Source organism: Tiliqua scincoides, chromosome 4, assembly GCF_035046505.1.
Source record: "Tiliqua scincoides isolate rTilSci1 chromosome 4, rTilSci1.hap2, whole genome shotgun sequence".
NCBI classification, from domain to species: Eukaryota; Metazoa; Chordata; class Lepidosauria; order Squamata; family Scincidae; genus Tiliqua; species Tiliqua scincoides.
In genome coordinates this window covers 199,724,358-199,743,707 of record NC_089824.1, presented here as the reverse complement: position 1 = coordinate 199,743,707, position 19,350 = coordinate 199,724,358, and the positions used below count along the sequence as shown (strand labels likewise).

Genomic DNA, 19,350 nt, shown 5'->3' with positions numbered 1-19,350 from the left:
CAGAAGCTCGGGAGGATGCTGGCCCAGAGACTGTGCCTGCCCCACCCTACACCTGCTGCAGGTGCTCCCTACACCTGCCTCTGCAGTCCTTTGAGACGCAGTATGTGCTGGTGTGTTTGAAGTTTGGAACCAGTGACTGCTTGTTGAGGGAGCTCATGCAAATGGTCATGGCCAGGTACAACATGCTGTGCTTGAGGGCTCACATAACACCAGAACCAGGGGACAATCCGCTAAAATTGAGTGTTGGGAGGGTTAGGACAGACAAAAGAAAATATTTCTTTACTCAGCGTGTGGTCGGTCTGTGGAACTCCTTGCCACAGGATGTGGTGCTGGCGTCTAGCCTAGACGCCTTTAAAAGGGGATTGGACAAGTTTCTGGAGGAAAAGTCCATTACGGGGTACAAGCCATGATGTGTATGCGCAACCTCCTGATTTTAGAAATGGGTTATGTCAGAATGCCAGATGCAAGGGAGGGCACCAGGATGAGGTCTCTTGTTATCTGGTGTGCTCCCTGGGGCATTTGGTGGGCCACTGTGAGATACAGGAAGCTGGACTAGATGGGCCTATGGCCTGATCCAGTGGGGCTGTTCTTATGTTCTTATGTTCATCTCATAAAGTATCCCATGATGTCCTTGCGGATGAAAGGGTAAATTCAATGGTGGGCTAGAGATGGTACTACCATTAAGTGGATTTAAAGCTGCTTGAACAATAGTTTGTGGCAAGTTCTATCAAATGGCTCCATGTCAGCCTGGAGTGAGGTAGCGAGAGGAATGCCTCAGGGCTCTGTCTTGGGCCCTGAGCTGATCAGTCTTTTTATACATGACCTGGGTGAGGGGGTAGAGGGAATTCTTATCAATGCTGCAGATGACACAAAGCTGGGGGGGGGGGCGGCATAGCTAATACCCTGGAAGACCGAATTAGGATTCAAAATAATCCTGATAATCTTCACCAGTGGGCTCATGCCAGCAAGATGAAGTTCAGTGCAGACAAATGTATAGTCCTGCATGCAGGAACAAAAAAATCCAGGGCATAAATTATGGGGTAAGTCTGGTTGGGCATCAGCCTGTGCAAAAAAAAGAGCAGGGTGTCTTAGTGGACCACAAGCTGAACATGAGCCAGCAGTGTGATGCAGCTGCAAAAAAAGCAAATTCATTGCTGGGCTGCATTAAAAGGCTGCTAAGAAAGCAAATGTCTTGTGTGCTCCCTAGGGCATTTGATGGGCCACTGTGAGATACAGGAAGCTGGACTAGATGAGCCTGATCCAGCAGGGCTGTTCTTATGTTCTTATTGCCGAGTCCAGATCATGTGAAGTAATAATTCTGCTCCACTCTGCTGTATTCAGAGCATACTTGGAATGTCACAACTAGTTTTAGGCACCACATTTCAAGAAGGATATTGACAAACTGGATTGGGTTCAGAGGAGGCCTACTTGAGTGAGTTCAGAGGAACTGGAGTAGGTTCAGAGGAGGGTTACTGAGATGGTGAGGGGTCTGAAAACTCAGTGCTCTGAGGAACTGTTAAAAGTGCTTAGATATTTCACCTGGAGAGAAGACGACTAAGGGAAGATATGATCGCCATCTTCAAATATCTGAAGTCTGTCATGCAGAAGACGGGGAGGACTTACTTTCTGTGGTTCCTAAGAGCAGGACTAGCACCAACAGGCTGACGCTATAGTAGATTTAGGCTAGGCACAAGGAAGAATTGTGCAGTGAGAAGCCTCTCTTTTAGTCAGAGACCTCACCTTCCATGCAAAGCTGCCAGCACCTCCTCCTCCAGGGAGAACCCAGAAGTGACTGCCTTGTGCCACTTGCGCTCCCCAGAGGAGGGGCACTTGCTGCAATGGCTTTGCCATCTGTTGGGGATGCTGTAGTCACTTACCCTGAGCAGGGGAGTGTACTAGACAACCTCCAAGGTCCCTCCCAATTTGAACATTCTATGATTCTATCAGGTTGAATTAATTTCCGATACAAATGTACAGATACTGAAGAGCTACAATATTTTCACTTCACTAAAAATCACTGTCCCCAGATCTTAATAAGCCATTCAACCTTGATCTTGCTCTCCAGTGCTTAGCATAAAGCATCCTAGCTATTGGGAATACCAATTTTTAAACAGATTCTTGATATTTTTAAAATAGTGACAATATAATCACTATTTATAATCTGGAAAGCTGAGTTTTTACCATAAGACAGACATCATTCTCTGCTTTAGCCCATTTGCTCTTTCCGGTCACTAATGTAGATGGTGCCCAATTACGTCAAAGCCACACACTAACAAAACTTACCCTGGCATGTCTTGCCATCACTCTGCAAGGTGTAGCCATCACGACAGCGGCAATAGTGTCCATTTGGGATGCTAACACACTCGTGCTGACAACTGTGGTTTCCAAAGCTGCAGAAATTGATCACTGAAAGAGATATCAAGAAATGCTCTGTAAGGTCACTTTGGAGGGCAATTACCCCATCTGATGGGGAGAGTTAGCAATGTCTACCTTGTTCCCAGTACCATTTTTCTCCTCTCACTTCCCCCACTCCAAACATGAGTTTTTATAACCCAACTGGGGGAAAAGTACAGGTGCCTGAATAATGTTTTTATTTTTTTCACTATAGGACTAATAGTATCTTGGGGAAAATTTAGCCCGGGAAAAAGGCATGGGGGAACGATTAAAACTAGTCTCTGTGCCACTGCGCAGATCTAACTGGCAACCTCCTTAAAGTTTAATTTGAGAGATTTCAGGTGCAATCCTAACCTGTGCTTGAACAGCCAGGCCAACTGGCCTGCGCTGTATTCAGCACAGGTTTGGTGCAGCCCAGGGTGCAACTTGAAGTAAGGGGATCTCAGTCCCATTACCCTGAGCAACACCCCAGGCTGCCCTATAGGGCTACTTGGATCTGCGCTCATGACTTCGCGGGCACAAATCTGAGCAGCCCGAGTAACACTGCTTGGGCTGGGGCTGGGGGTTGGGATCCAGCCTGTGCCACCATGGCTGGCCCCAGCCCCTTCCTGGGCCTAATCCACCCCCCCCCACAGGCCACCTTCCCCCTGCCTGGAAACACCCCCTCCCAACCTCTGTTCCTCCTGCCCTCTGCCCTTTCCTGTGCTGGTCCACCTGCGGGGGCACAGACTCACACTGTCCTGGCACCACTCCGGCTCCACTGGGCCAGAGCATATTTGTGAGCTGACCCAGCCTACTCCTGAGTAGTTGTGAACGTGCTTAATGGCACAAGGGACTTGTGCTGCCCCTGCATCATATCCATTTTAGCCCTTTTTGCTATCTTGTCAGATTAAATACTCCAAACTTAATAGGTTCACTATATTTCTAGCCCAGAACCTAGACTAGGCTTGCATGCTCAAACCAGCGTGTTTCAGGAGATGACTCTTGTGTTAATTTGTGCATTTAAAATGTCACAAAGGTCTTACCAAGTCTGCCACACACAGCAGCACTGTGTTGCATTTGAGTATTTATCCTTGCTTTCTAAATTCCATTCAGATTCCTGTATTCAGATCAATGACAATTGTTTCCACCAATTCCTGAGATAAAAGAATCCCTAACACCTCACCCGCTCCCGTGATAATGGAAACATTCTGCACATCTTTGACACTGGATGAATAAGAGCTGGTTCCCCAGTCCAAAAGCTGAGTGAACAAAGAATGGATTGGGGAGGAACACTGCAAAGAAGGGAAACCACTAGTGCAGTCATTCCCAAACTTTTTTGACTGGCGGCTCCCTTGACCTACTGGGCCATTGGTTATGGCTCCCTATTAGGGCTACAATCTTATTCATTGTATAGGGTTGTGGGTTTTTCGCGAGAATTCTGAGGCTCTCCTGGCTGGTTTCTGTGGCTTCCCAGGGAAGCATGGCTCACATACCATTATAGTAGTATGATGAAAGGTGAGGGAAGGCTCCAGAAAGTGCAGGAGGAGAATGCAACAGGAGGAGCTCACTTACTAGTGCATGTCTTCTTGTCCTGGTTGAGGTAATAGCCTGTCCGGCAGCGGCAAGTGTAAGAGCCAAGAGAACTGACACACTGGTGCTCACAGCCATGTCTTCCATCGGCACAGGCATCAATGACTGCAAATTGTAAACAGAGGTACAGAGGTGAAATGAACACAGAGACTGGTATTCAAACCAAGGCTGGAAACGATGTCATTTATTTGCTAGCCTCAGCATTACTAAAAGATGACTTGAGGTGGCTATTTATACTTGATGGAAGGTTACAACCTACTTCATTATTCTGGCAAATCTACTTGTATGATGAACATGTTTCTAAGTGTCACATTCACACTTGACAGTTTCAGGTGAATGCTTTCAAAATATCAAAGGTCCCCAGCCATGAGCTGAAAGGATGTTGCTGAAGTTAAGTGGATCAGTTAATGGGTGGAAGACTGCTTGCGAAGTCTTTGCACACCACTGGAACAAGAAAGGAGGATCGTGAATGAATCAATAGTCCAAATTGTATGAAGTGGAGAAAAGCTTCCTACTGTCTGGCCAGGAACTCTGACCTATGTACCCACATAGGGAAAGAAAGGCAAATCACAACCCAATCCTATGCTCTTCTTTATGACAGTGGGACAGCATCCTACTGGCATTAGACCCAGTGATGGTGTGAGGAGTATGTCACCATCTGGTCAGTCCAAGCCAAGTTGGGGGTGTTTTGTGGGCAGGGAGGGGGAGGGCAGGGGGAATTTCTGGGCAAATAAGCAGAGGGCAGGAAGTAGGGAATGGGTCAGAGGGGTTGGATCTCAGTGACAAATATGCACGCCAGATCTATCCCCCTTATTTCAGCCCATGCTGCCTCCTTACTCTCCTTAGACTTACACCAGCTATTTTGCTGGCATAGGTCTGCCAAGACCCATAGGCTATCAGGGGCATACCCAGAGGTAAGGGAACAAAAGTTTTCTTACCTTGAAGAGGCCTCCTGATTGCCCACCACCAGCTGCAGCACACATCTTCATGGCACAGCTGCATTGGTGCCAATGGCAGGGTATAGGACTGGGGCATCAGACATTGCTGTGCATCTACAGTCACAACCTAGGCCCTGTTTTGTATTTTGCTCTCTTGGATACATATTTCTGGGTCGCTCTCTTCCCTGGCACTGATTTATCTGCCTAGGGCTCCTTCCACAGAGTAATACAGCCAGCACTTAGGAAGTAACATGTTTTCCATATTGGCACCTCTGCATGGGCCAAGACTAAAGAGGCATCATTGTTGATTCTTATGACTCACAACTCAGCAGCATAAATGTAGTAAAATCAAATCCACATGTGCACTTTGCATTGTAAACTGTTTTTGGAACAAAGGAAAAATATATACAGTACATTTTGCCTGCCCCAACTACTGTCTGACTGGCACCATCAGTTAGACCAGTACCCTGTTATACCTACTAGAGCAGGTCTTTCCATCACTGTTCAGCTTGTATCCAGGGTTACACTGACAGTAGAAAGAGCCCGGGACACTGACACAAGTGTGTTGGCATCCATGGTCCAGTTCAGTGCACATATCAACACCTGGGAGATGAAAGTTGGCACACTGTCACGCACTTACACTGCACATTAGAAAAACAGATAAATCTTAAAAATATAATATTTTTAGAGACAGGGCTCCATTCTGGTAGTACTATCACAGTGAATCCAAACAATGTCGTTCGTGTCCCCCCCGAGTTATGCTTTGAAAGAAAAGGTTCTACACATGGGCAACAGAACAGATGGCATGTATTACTGATGTTCATGATCTCAGCAACCCCCACTCCTATAATCCTCAGAGCATTTTTGTACTTTTAAAATACAATACTTTTCTGGTATTGCTGCTTTTTAAAAAAACAATTAAGAAATCAACAAAACAATGGATAAATGCAGAGAAAACACTTTTAAATATAAAAAAGATGGACCATTGAACAATGGGAAAGAGGGCAAGAATGATGACTGAACCAGTGTTTGATTCACTGGTGTGAATCAGCAATCAAAACGCAAAGCAAGGAGGAAGCTGGGTTAACAACACAGCAGAGAGAGGCACTACGAGTTCTTTTTTAAATATTGTATTGTCTCTCTTCACCCTAAGTTCCATCATAAGGCTTTCATCACAACAACATTTTATGTTGGTTAGAACAATACACTCAGGCCGGACAACATCTTGGACCTCTCATGATATATACAGGTTATACATGTTCCACTGCCAATCATCATCGCCATGAGAAACAAGACTATATCAACAATACAGTATTTGTGCATAGCTTTTTAAGTGGCTGTTCCTCCTTAACTCAAGACACTCCAGCAAGTTTACCCTACAACAATTGGCTTCCCTATCTCGTGCCTTTGAAGTTGTAGCCTGCCTTATTCCTTGGGGTCAGGTCTGACTTCAGCATAGACCAGGGGTGCCCAAACCCCGGCCCGAGGGCCACTTGCAGCTCTCAAGGCCTCTCAATGCGGCCCTCAGAGAGCCCCCAGTCTCCAATGAGCCTCTGGCCCTCTGGAGATTTGTTGAAGTCCACACTGGCTCAACGCAACTTCTCTCAGCGTGAGGGCGACTGTTTGACCTCTTGTGTGAGCTGTGGGATGAGAGCTCCCTCCACCGCTTGCTCTTTCACACCTGTGATGCAGCAGCAGCAGCAAAGGAAAGGCCAGCCTTACTTTGTGCAAGGCCTTTTATAGGCCTTGAGCTATTGCAAGACCTTCATTCATTCATATAAGTTCATCTTTAATATATTTGTTTATGTAAACTTATGTAAATTTATTCAAATTTTAAATGTAAATTAATTCTTCCCCCCCCCCCGACACAGTGTCAGAGAGCTGATGTGGCCCTCCTGCCAAAAACTTCATTCATTCATATAAGTTCATCTTTAATATATTCATTTATAAACTTATGTAACTTCATTTGTAAACTTATGTAAATTTATTCAAATTTTAAATGTAAATTAATTCTTTTTTTCCCCTGGCCCCTGACACAGTGTCAGAGAGTTGATGTGGCCCTCCTGCCAAAAACTCTGGACACCCCTGGCATAGAACATCACTAGCAGATTGATATGCAAAAAGTTCATGAGCAAAAGGCAAGAGAGAAGGAACAAAGCAAAACAAAACAGCCACAATTTGTGCAGATGTGCTGCAGTTAAAATTGAGATTGCAGAGAAAAAGAATGTAAATCAAAAGCCCTATTCTAATGATCCTCCATATGTTCAACAGATTGTAAAGGGACCAGAGGGACATGCAAGTGTCAGACCGTAACACTTATACATTCAGACAAACATGTGAAAGAGCAGCCTATAAATGTTGCATAGGTCTCCCATTTCACACATTCAAGCAAACATGCAGTCATCAGATGGGGACATGACTAACGAATACAAGGAAGCCAGGACTTGGTCAGTGAACATACCCCTGAACTCGTAAAAGGATTATTCGAATCAAACTTGTAAAGATTATGAAGAAGACTGAGCTGGAGTGCTTTCAGATGATAATCCTGTGTGGACAATAATTACGCGTTAGTGCTGCTCTCTACTGGCTGTTCTTAGTAACACACATGGAGACTGTGGACGGATGTCTGCAGCCTCTACTGGGCTCAGATAACTCTCCAGAGGTGAGGGAGCAGACCTCACTTGTTTCTGGGTGTGTGTGTGTGCATGGGTGGGGGCACAGACCCAATCTGTGGATAACTGAATCTGTGGATACGGGGTCTCCCTGTATATAACTCTTTTGAGTATTCAAGGAGCTTCGTGAACTAGTAGAATCAAAGGGGATGGTGCAACAGCCACTGCACTAAACCAGTGATGGCAGCACTAACCTCCCTCTGCCCCATGCAAGTGGGCTACCTCTTCTGGGTGCTACTCTCCCTGCCACTTCCTATTACGCAACAGCTTTTGAAACTGGGGAAGGCTGCCTACTGAGCATAGCCTTAATGACAAGATAGCCTACAAGGAAGGATTGAAAAAAGAAATGGAAATATGATTAAGGATTTGGAAGATGTGGCTGGTAACATGTGAAGTGAGAAAAAGAACAGGGGATAGGGATGAGACCAGTGTTGGTGTAAGTTTTCCCAAAAATGATATAAGCCAGAGGCTACCAAAAATATTGGCTGAGCTCCTTTTTGCATCACAATTAATATAAAGATAAATAAGAAATTTTAAAGTTTTACAATTATTTATCAGGTATGAACTGAGAGTCCCCTGGATTAACCCATTTCTGTTCAGCCCACAGGTGTAAACATTTGATCAATGTACAGGTTGAGACTAATTATTCACGTGGGTTCCATTCCAAGCACTCACGTGTATGGCAAAAAACACACTATAGCAAATCAATTTAAAAAACAAAAGTTTCTTTGCTCCAGTGATTTAAAAACAGCCTTGCTGCCCTAACATCAGTTAAGACAGAGTCTTAAGAAGACAATCCATCAATCAGTCGTCCTCCAAGAGCTTACAAAGGCGCTTCACTCAGCCAATGCAAAATGATCACCTTTCTTTCACGTGCTCAGGGGGAGGGGAGGGGTCTGCTGGAGAGAAAAGGATTGATGGATTGTCAGCCAGCTGCCCTCTCTCTCTCTCTCTCTCTCTCTCTCTCTCTCTCTCTCTCATTAAGGAAGCTGTTGTTAAAGGACTGTTCAGTTTTTTAAACTGATTTTAAAGGGATGCATTTTCCCCTTCTCCAGGGATCAGCACACTCCTTCTCATTTGCAGGGGCCATCGTGTTGAGTCAAATCCGTGTATAAAAAAATCCATGTATAAATAGGCTGGACCTGTATATGCAACATTGGGCAGAAATGGCTTAAAACACAAGTTTAATGTTCATGATGAGTAAATAAATTTAAAGAAGCATTTAAATTCTTAAATATAGCAGCTCTCAAACACCTGAAGTTTATCGTATGTGGCTTTTACATTAAGCAAGTTTGGCCATCCCTGATATAAGCAAAATGAAGATTATATCTTCACGTCATTTCCTTCAACTGAAATATTTTGGAGGTCTTTTGGGGCCTTGGTACAGCTCATGGGAAGTAGCTTTGTCTCATCACTCACCACACAACTTGTCCTGGAACTGCTTGCCAAACTGTTGGATGAGGTCAAAGGACTCCACCAGGAAAACATGCTCCTCTAGTGGGGGAGAAGCCATGGCACGCAAGGAGTTCATATCTGCCCGTTGCACACCCACAGCATAGATTTCTATGCCAGCTGCTCGTGCTTGAGCGGCCACATCTGTCACACGGTCTTGGGGCCGCCCATCTGTTACAATTACAGCCACTCGTGGGACCTTCTTGTGCAGTGGCCGTGCCCCCTCCTGGATGCTAAAGGCCACATTCATGGCATACTGGATGGCCAGTCCTGTCATTGTGCCTTGGGCCAGTGGGACAATGCTGTTGATGGCCTTCTCCATTTCAGCCCGGCTGAAGAAGGACTTGAGGGAGAAGACATTCTGGACCTGGCTGGAATACTGGATCACCCCAACCCTTGTGGCATTGGGCCCTATATCCAAGTTGTGAATGATGTCAATCATGAAGCGCCGCATGGTCTCAAATTCAAAGGGACGAACACTGCGTGAGCTGTCAATCACAAAGACAATGTCCAGAGGACCTGTCTTGCACTTTGTCCCTAAAAGAGGAAAAAGCAAAGATCTGGTTTACTGTGGAAAAGAGTAATGAGAGCACAGAACAGTACTCAAGGTAGAGGGTGGTGGGGAATGGACTGCAGCCACTAAGCTAAAGACAGTACTGGATACCATCTTCAGTCACCTCTACAACATTTCATATTTTTACACCCAAGTTATTTTTAAGTGCACATCAAAAACATAAAGGGTAAGAATTAGGGAAATAGGGTTAAGATTAAGTAATAGACTCTTGCAAGCCAGGGTTTAGAAATACATATATCATTCAAGTAGACTCATTCAGGTAGATTCATTCATATATCATTCAGCTGAGACTGACTCCCACTTCATGCTATACTCCATGGCGACCCTGGGTGTGTAAATGCAAAACAGCCCTAACAGAATGAAAAATTATCTGATGCTGAATCAGATAGTCCACCTGTTCTTTATTCTCTTCATAGTAAGGTGTCCGCACTAGCCTTTCTGACTGCTCAATCCTATCCCCCACTATCAAAGCCAATGCAGTTGCACTGATGGAGCGCATGCTGTATTCAGTGTGTGTGTGGGGGGGGGGGGAATAGGATAGCTTGCAAGAGGTAAGTACAAATATTTTTCACTTCCCCTCCAGTAGGCTGCCCAATCAACTTATGGATCTCCTCGGACATATGCCTGCCATTTTGATGGTATATATTCAAGAAAAAGGGGCAGGGCAGCCTGGGAAACGGGATAAGATCGGTGCATGCCAGTGCCATTGAGGTCTACTCCCTTTCTCCCTCACCCCACTCCTGCCCTCCCCAATCTGCTCCTAAACTCCCCCTGCCTTCCCCCTCTCGCCCACAACATGGGTTTGTTGCCAACTTACTGGTAACAAAGGATGCTTTGGGGCTGCTGCTGTTGCATATGCCACACTGCTGCCCATTTTGTGGCAACAGCCTGGAAGCATGTAACATGGTCCAACTTCCACACCACCTTAAAGGGCCTTGCACTGCCAGAATGCTAGTTTCAGCAGTGCAAGGCCCCCAATAGGATTGGGGCCTAATGTGAACAACGTATAACAAGATGTTGTTATAAAAGTGAATGATAAAGTATCTCCATTTTGAAGGAACTGGTTTCCTAGGTTCAGAAAGAGCCCCAGTTTTTGAAAATTCTCCTTGTACAGATTGTAAATTAAGTGTGGTGTAATGGAGGATCTTCCTGCAATCAGCCACTGAGAATCCATGCTTCATTTTGGGGACACAGAATGTACATCCAACAGCAAGAATGAGAATGGGCTACCTCTCTGAGGCAAATGATCTTTTTTCCCCCCCTGTGTGACTAGCAGCCCAATCCTATGCAAGTCTGCTCAGATGTAAGCCCCATGAGATTCAATGGGAGTTACTCCCAGAAAGGTGTGTATAGGATTGCAGCCTGAGTTTATAGATATTGTGCGATTTAATGCATGCCTGATTCATGCATCATATAGATTGATGATATGCACCATGTTGACAAGTAACTTACCTAGGAGTTTTGGTCGGGCTTCTAATGTTGTAAATGTCAACAAAAGAAAAGGAGCAAAAAGTAGCAGCTTCATCATTCAGTTTCAAGATGACAGAATCCCAGGAGGACTTTCTGAATAAAGAGAGAATGTCTGATGAACTTCTTCAACATTTATCAGGAAAAGTGAGTGCAGAGTGGTAAATGCAAAACAAGAATTTATTGTAAATAATAATAATAATAATGTATTAATATATATTAAATAATGTAAATAATAATAGCTGACAGTCAAGCTTGTGATAAGTAGTGGCATAGCTAGAGGGGTGAAACGTTTTGCAGGGAGCCTCACTGCAGCCGACCCCCTCCCTTTTGGAGCCATTCTGGATGGGGGAAGCAAAACCGAGGCATACACTCCCCCCGCCTAGAATGGCTCCAAAGGGCAGGGGGGGCTGCAGTGAGGCTCCCTGCAAAACTTAGTGCTTTGCATTCCCTCTGGCTATGCCGCTGGTGGTAAGAGTCCAGAGTATGAATCTGCTGACGTTCAAGAAGAAGCAACAGTAACATTCTGGTTATATGATGCCAAATGTGTTTTCTGGGTGTCATGTGATTTGCAGAAAAATTGCATCTACGTACTTATAAGTACATTTCAGAAACTTAGTACTGCGACTTGCCCCTTGAAATGGCAAGCTAGTTTTCTTACTTGTGAGTAAAATTTAAGTCCCTCTTTAATGAGCTACTGGCTTTGATGGCACAGAAGTCAGAACAAACCCAAATCAGAGATACCCCCGGAAATGAGATGCAGGGTACACTAGTTGTTTTCTAACAACAGAATATGTCCCAGGAAGTCAAACCAGGTGCAGCTTCAGTGCCTGGATCCTTTCAGGAGCCTTTTTGTGTCTGCATTTTTCGGTAACTTTGCAAATGTCAGTACAAGGCATTCCAAATTTTGTATGAACTACTCTTAATTTGAGGGCATTTCCCCCCATTTTGTGGTCTGGTCATATTACTGCAGCCCACATACAGCACAGTGGCCCATAACACAGCACAGTAAGATTGTGGTCTGGCTTCAAACACGAAGTTGAGTTGGCAGGTACACAAACCTTATTTCAGCATAAACCAGGAATAATTTATGACAGTCAGGGCACTCTTTTTACCCTTGCTGCACTGAAACCCTCACTTATTTCTGGTGCCTCCAAACAGTAGAACTCTATCTAGAAAGCCTACCTCATAACCTTACAGTCACAATATTATCAAGAAGTTTCTGCTGTTGCTATCAAATCTACTATCTAGAACAAACTGAAATACAGCTCTCAAAGGGCTAAGGGTATCACCACACGACTGGGATTCTTTGAGAATCCAGTTGCCTCTCAGGCCTTTCAATCACAGTCCTTGTAATCTTTAGATATTTTTTTCCCATTTGAGCATAGCATAGTTGAGAAGAGACTGAGGTGTGAACCAGAAAGTCCCTGACTCAATTCTCACTTTAGCTATTGAGGGCCTAATTTGTTGGGCCGTGATGCCATAAGGCACATAAGGCTAACGATGCCACTTAGTTCAGCGCCAGTTGGCACTGGGCCTCAGCACTCAAAGATGGACACCAGGAGCTCCTGGGTTTTTCAGGGCAGGGGAAGGCGCAAAGGGGGCAGAACTGGGTGGGCGAAGGGGAGAAGTTGGCCGGGGGGGCAGAGACTCTGCCACCATATCCTAATCCCCTCCTGGGTCAAGAAATCCAACATGGCCCTCCTTGGTTCTGTGCCCACTCAATAGCGGAGTGCCCATTGGTTCAGTGCCCACTCAATAGCGGAGACCCATTGGGGCTGCCTGGGTGTTACACAGGGTAAGGGAACATTGTTCCCTTACACTGAGAAAACTTGGCACTGCTTCTCTGACCCCATAGGATAAAGTGATTGCCATTTTGGCACGGCTGTAGCCCTGGGCAGTAGGGAAGCATAGGATTGGACTGTGAATGCCTAGGTGGCTTCCACGAACCTAATCCACCTATCCCCTCCCCACCCTTCTCTGCCCCATTTTGCCCCCTTCGTGCCTCCATTCCACCCTCTCTTCACCCAATCCCACCTCTCCTAATTTTGACACCGCTGCATCGACAAGTGGATAGGCACTGATCCCTGGAGAAGGGGAAAAATGCATCCCTTTAAAATCATTTTAAAAAACTGAACAGTCCTTTAACAACAGCCTCCTTTTTTTAAAATTTATTTAACTATAATAAACATAAAATAGAAAAACAAATACATACATAAACAAAATTCTAATAAAGCAGCACGAGCGAAGCCAAAACATTCCCATACTTATAGTCCAAATACATACAGTCCAAACATTAACAAATATTAATCTATACCACTAATACTTCAAAATCAATCTTCAAATCCAAAATACCTCAAATCCCCACCCTCTCTCTGATTCAAAAAATCAATAACTGGACTCCAATTCTTCAAAAAGTTTTCTGTTGAATTCTCCCTAAGCAAAATTGTTAATTTATCCATCTCTGCATAATCCATAAGTCTTATCCACCATTCCTCCACTGAAGGTATATTCATAGTCTTCCAATTTTGAGCATAAAGTATTCTGGCAGCACTTATCATATACAAAAATAAAACTTCATTTTTTCTTTCCACGTACTCATCTGTCATACCTAATAAAAATACTTCTGGCTTCAATTGTATATTTGTTTTTAAGATCAACTGTATCTGTGCGTGAATTTGTGACCAATATTTTTTAACTTTTGAACACGTCCACCACATGTGGTAAAATGTTCCCTCTTGTTTCTTACATTTCCAACAACTATTGGACATAGTTTCATACATTTGGCTAATTTACTTGGTGTCACATACCAACGATAAATCATCTTATATATATTTTCCTTAATGTTAACATTCAAAGTAAATTTTGTCTGTTTTATCCATAATTTCTCCCATCTGTCCATTGAAAGTTCATAGCCCACATTTTTTGCCCACTGGATCATGCATTCCTTAACCTGTTCATCTTCTGTTTCAAACTTCAAAAGCAATTTATATATTTTAGATATTACCTGCTCATCTGATCTTAATTGTTTCTCCAATATTGTCTCTCTCTCTTCAAAACCATATAATTTTTTATCAATTTTAAATCTTTCTAATAATTGTAAATACATAAACCATTGGCAGTCAAAACCCTCTACAATCAATTCCCCTCTAGACTTCAAAATACATTGACCTTGATTACATTTCAATAAGTTCTTATACAATAACCATTTATCTCCTGGTACAGTTCCCAAACCAAAATGTGCTTCTTGTGGTGAAGCTAAGAGTGGAATTTTGTTGTAAAACCTTTTCTTATAACGATTCCATATCTTCCACAGTGCATATCTAACATAATGATTCTTGAATTCCATATTCACTTTCAACTTATCATACCAAAGATATCCATGCCAACCAAATCTTAAATCATATCCTTCTAACTTCAACAATTTTTTGTTTTGCAACAATATCCATTCTTTAAGCCACAGAAAACAACGTGATGCATAATAAGTCTTCAGATCAGGCAGTCCTAAACCTCCTCTTTCTTTTGCATCTTGCAAAATCTTAAATTTCACTCTTGGTTTTTTCCCTTGCCATATAAAACCTGTCACATCTTTCTGCCACTCTTTAAAAAGTTTATCAGAAAGTAATATTGGTATATTCTGGAAAAGAAAAAGCATTTTTGGTAGTGCATTCATTTTAATTACAGATATTCTTCCCAAAAAAGATAATTTCAACCTTTCCCATCTTGCAAATTTTTTTTTGATTTCACCCCAAACTTTAACATAATTATTTTGAAATAACATACAATTCGTGTTTGTCAAAATAATACCTAAATACTTAATCTTCTTCTCCACTTTGAACCCAGTCTTATTCATCAACTTCGATTGGTCTTGTTCGTTCATATTTTTAGATAAAATTTTAGTTTTCTGTTTATTTATCTTAAATCCTGCTAATGATTCAAACTTCTTCAACTTAACCATCAACAACTCTATGTCTTTTAAAGGATTTTCTAAGATCAAAACCATATCATCTGCAAATGCTCTTAATTTAAAACATTCATTTTTAATCTTTGCACCATGTAGTCTTTCATCTTGTCTAATATCTCTACATAACACTTCTAAGGCAAGTATAAATAAAAGTGGCGACAATGGACATCCTTGTTGTGTTCCCTTTTGAATCTCAAACATTGTTGATAATTCTCCATTTACCACTACCTGCACAGTTTGTGATGTATAAATTGACTTTATCCATTGAATAAAGTTCTCTCCAAAGTTCATCTTCTCTAAGATAGCAATCAAGAAAGTCCAACTCAAATTGTCAAACGCCTTCTCAAAGTCCAAAAAAATCAATGCTAATTGTTTCTCTATCCTTTTATCATAATATTCCAGCAAATCCAATACTATTCTAATATTATCACTCATGTGTCTTTTCTGTAAAAAACCACATTGATCTTCATGTATAAGATTTTGTAATATCTTCTTCATTCTGTTTGCTAAAATTGCTGTAAATATTTTACAATCATTATTCAACAAAGAAATAGGTCTGTAATTTTTTATATCCATCAAATCCTGTCCTTCTTTAGGAATCAAAGTTATATTTGCTGCCTTCCATGAATCTGGCATTTTCCCAGTCTGCAAAATATCATTCATCGTGTTAAGCAATGGTAAACTTACTTCTTCTTCTAAACATTTATAGAATCTACCTGTTAAACCATCTGGACCCGGAGCTTTATCTAGATAGATAAAACAACAGCCTCCTTAATGAGAGGGGGGGCAGCTGGCTGACAATCCATCAATCCTTTTCTCTCCAGGCAACCCCTCCCTTCCCCCTGAGCACATGAAAGAAAGGCAATCACTTTGCATTGGTGAAGGGAGGGGCTGAGTGAAGCACCTTTCTAAGTGCTTTGAGGACAGCTGATCAATGGATTGTCTTCTTAATGACTCTTATCTTACATCACAAAGGTCAGCAAGGCTGTTTTTAAATCACCAGAGCAAAGAAACTTTGTTTTTTAAATGGATTTGCTATAGTGCATTTTTTGCCATCCACATGAGTGCTTGGAACGGAACCCACGCAAATAATGAGGCTCAACCTGTATACATCATGCCCAGTTTGACACTGAATGTGAATGCTATCTGATTTAGATCTATGAAAAGAAAATGAGGAGCAAAACTCTGAGGATGTAAAGGAGATGAAAGAGAAAATGCATTTTGAACACTATAACTGTGAGGTATGCTGGTCCTTGCCATTGAGCCAAGAATCACATTATCTCCTCACCAACACAACCAATCAAAGTCAGGATATATTGTTCAATATCTTGGTAATGCAGAGTAATATGGTTGATTTGTCTGGAAGGAAACACATTCAGTGCAATTTCAGTGGAGAACTGTGACTTTGAGGAAAATAACTGGATATCCTACAGCAACACGATAGCAGCAATATTTAGGATAGAAGCTCTTGTCCAAAAAGACCCAACGCTTCACTGACACTATGTTTGCATATTGTCAGTCCTAACCCTAAGTCATTAGTTCCCAAACTTTTTTGACTGGCAGCTCCCTTGACCTATTTGGCGATTGGCCACAGGTCCTATTAGGGAGGGGAGTTTTTCACAAGGATTCCATGGCTCCCCTGGCCAGTTTCTGCAGCTCTCCAGAGAGCCGCGGATCAGTTTGGGAATCACTGCCCTCCTAAAGCTAAGACTGAAATTACATTCAAACCCAAGAACCCAGAAAACCATACTCAGAATCTTTCCATACTTTCCACTACTTAGTATTACGGGGAGCTGCAACTTTTTGATCCATCCAGCAGGGGCCACTGTAATGCAAGCTAGTTTCACCTGCTTACCCAATAGCTACTTCTGAAGAGGATTTGTGAATAGAGACACTGGCAAAGAGCAGAATCCTTCTGGAGCGATGGAATAGAGTAAGCTGTCCATGCCACCCCTGAGGAAACAAGAATTGATGGTATGACACAGAAAACTTGTCCATTTCTCTTTTGGGTGGAAAAAGACTGGAGAATGTAGAAATAAGCATTTTCAAACAAGAAGAAGGACCTTTCCCCACATTCACCAGTGTTTCTCCATTCCTCAGCAGGACCGCATGCTTCCATAACTTTGTCACAAAATTCACTATTAAGTACAATGAGAGGAATCATAGCTTGTGATCAACATGTTTCAAGATACATTCTTCAGTTCTAGCTTTCTGATGCTGTATCTAGCTTCCCTTAATGACTTTCATCCTAGTCTGGGTTCATCCTAGTCTAGCCCTGATTCACTCTGACGTCAGGAAGGAGGAGACTTACACAGCTCATTGTAGAGAGTGCCCACCCACTTACTATACCACCCACTACTTATTACCCACTTACTACACCACCAACTGGCGTTGCTAGAGGGGTGTAGGCCACACCAGGTGAGCCATATGGGGGGTGACACGCACTAGTGACCAAAATGGCTAGAATTGCGGTTTGTAGGAATAATACCATCATGTTATATACCACTCGATGCGTGTTACAGCAGAATGCAATGAAAAAACCATGTTGAAATATCTGTGTTCTATCAAAAGATATCGCCAAAAAACCAGCAAGGCGGGGCAATGGTACATCACCATGTCCACCATCCAGGTCATTGTCCTGCTCACTGCATAGGAGGAGGTCCATCAGAGGGCTGACATGCTGGTCTCCGCCATACCAGGTGACACAAACACTAGTGACACGACTGGCATCGAAACGCCCAAGCCAAAGAGCTCTGCCCACTTTCCACTTAAGGGGTGGGGAGGCCCCTGAAGGTCTTTGAAAATATCAATCGTGATTGCAATCACAAACCAGAAATGGGTTGCGATCAATATTTTCAAAGTCAGTGTGCTTCGAGGGGCCCTGCGGAGGCTGACGCCAGGCTCCCTGCACCCCTGGGAGGCTGCAGGAGGCTCTGGTAAGTCCAGCCAAGCCCCTGCATCTCTTCACAGTGACGCGATCCTGGTGAGCACATTGCTGCTTTCCCCTCTCCCCCATAAGGATTTACTGTGGGACTCAAACTCCCTTGGAGTTTGAGAACTGCTGCTATAGGGCCTCAGAGTTCTTGAACTGAGGCACTGGCATATTCAGGGTGGTGGCAGTACTACCAAGATTCAGTGGCTTGGTTTAATTGGCTAAGAACAGTGCCTTGTTATCTTAAGGTATGTTGTGCCCCCTTGAGATTTCAAGGGAAGGATGAACTGCAACTAAGAACTGTAGGCTTGACAAGCTGAAAGTTAGACCCTTTAAGTACCTAGCCTACCTAGAACCTAAATTGGGCACAGTAACCCCTGGGTTGCTAGAAGTTAGGACAGTAGGGCCAGGAGCAGAATGAACCAGTAAGGGCTGGTGCCTGGGTCAAGGGCCTTATCCTTATTGACACTGTAGCCTTGGTCCCTTTGGGGAGAAAGATGGAGTATTAATGCAGTAAATAAATAAATATTTCAAACACATATGGTTCAATAAACACCATCTTGTGCATTAGACCACTGATGTTCATTGCCTATTCAAGAAATATTACCTTGCATGAATATGTTGATTAACTGATGGGCTGAAAGAAAGAACAAAACTCAATTCTTTTCCAGTGTACAATTGCAGAATCATTGCGACCAGTCTATTGAGTGTGAACAAGCCTGAACTGCACAAACCCATTCCACAAATTCCCTGCTGTGTCCATAAAACCAATTAGCCTTCAAGTGACCATAAACGAAACAAGACCTTGCTCTCTCTCAAACCTAATCACTTTGCACCTTGTCATATTATGCCATTTCCTCATTTTTATGAACTAGTATTTCATTCATACAGTTAACCTAAATGGTCTCTTTGTACACATACAGCATTCTTTCTGTCAACTTTCTCTGTGTGCTCCAGAAACTTTCCCTTCTTCAGGGGTAGGAAAGTTTTTGACACAAACTTGTCTACAAGCCAAAAAATACTCACATCTTAATTCAGAGAGCTATCAATTAAGAAAATAGCCATTTTTCCTTAGCAGGAGCTAAAAGTTCCCAGGTAATTGCTGGGCAGTCCCAGTTTCTTTTGAGCATCAAACTACTGTAGCACATAGGCTTGAGGCATGAAAATATATGCAGAATTTAGCAAAGGGCCAAAAGAGTGATTATGTCTGAATCATTCCTCCCAGAAAACTTCCATCAGTCAAGGTGTTTCTAACAACAAAAACTGTTTGGCAAAAAAAGAGGGATGCTTTTTGGAGGTCAAAGGTCACACAGAAAGCAAACTTGTAGTTTCTACAAATCACAGGAAAAAAGAAACTGAAAATAACTGCTTTTATACTTTACCTA

The 19,350-nt window shown here is 43.0% G+C and overlaps 1 protein-coding gene across 1 annotated transcript in view; it reads right to left on the bottom strand.

Moving 5' to 3' along the window:
* The window catches only part of MATN4 (matrilin 4), a 50,937-nt gene that overhangs the window by 7,586 nt on the left and 24,001 nt on the right, over positions 1-19,350 (bottom strand). Inside the window, exons 2-6 of the mRNA XM_066623737.1 lie at positions 11,055-11,165; positions 8,996-9,565; positions 5,385-5,507; positions 3,949-4,071; positions 2,284-2,406 (exon numbers count right to left, since the gene is read on the bottom strand). Coding sequence (XP_066479834.1) covers positions 2,284-2,406; positions 3,949-4,071; positions 5,385-5,507; positions 8,996-9,565; positions 11,055-11,130 — 1,015 coding nt within the window. The 5' untranslated portion in view covers positions 11,131-11,165. The remainder of the gene's footprint in view (positions 1-2,283; positions 2,407-3,948; positions 4,072-5,384; positions 5,508-8,995; positions 9,566-11,054; positions 11,166-19,350) is intronic.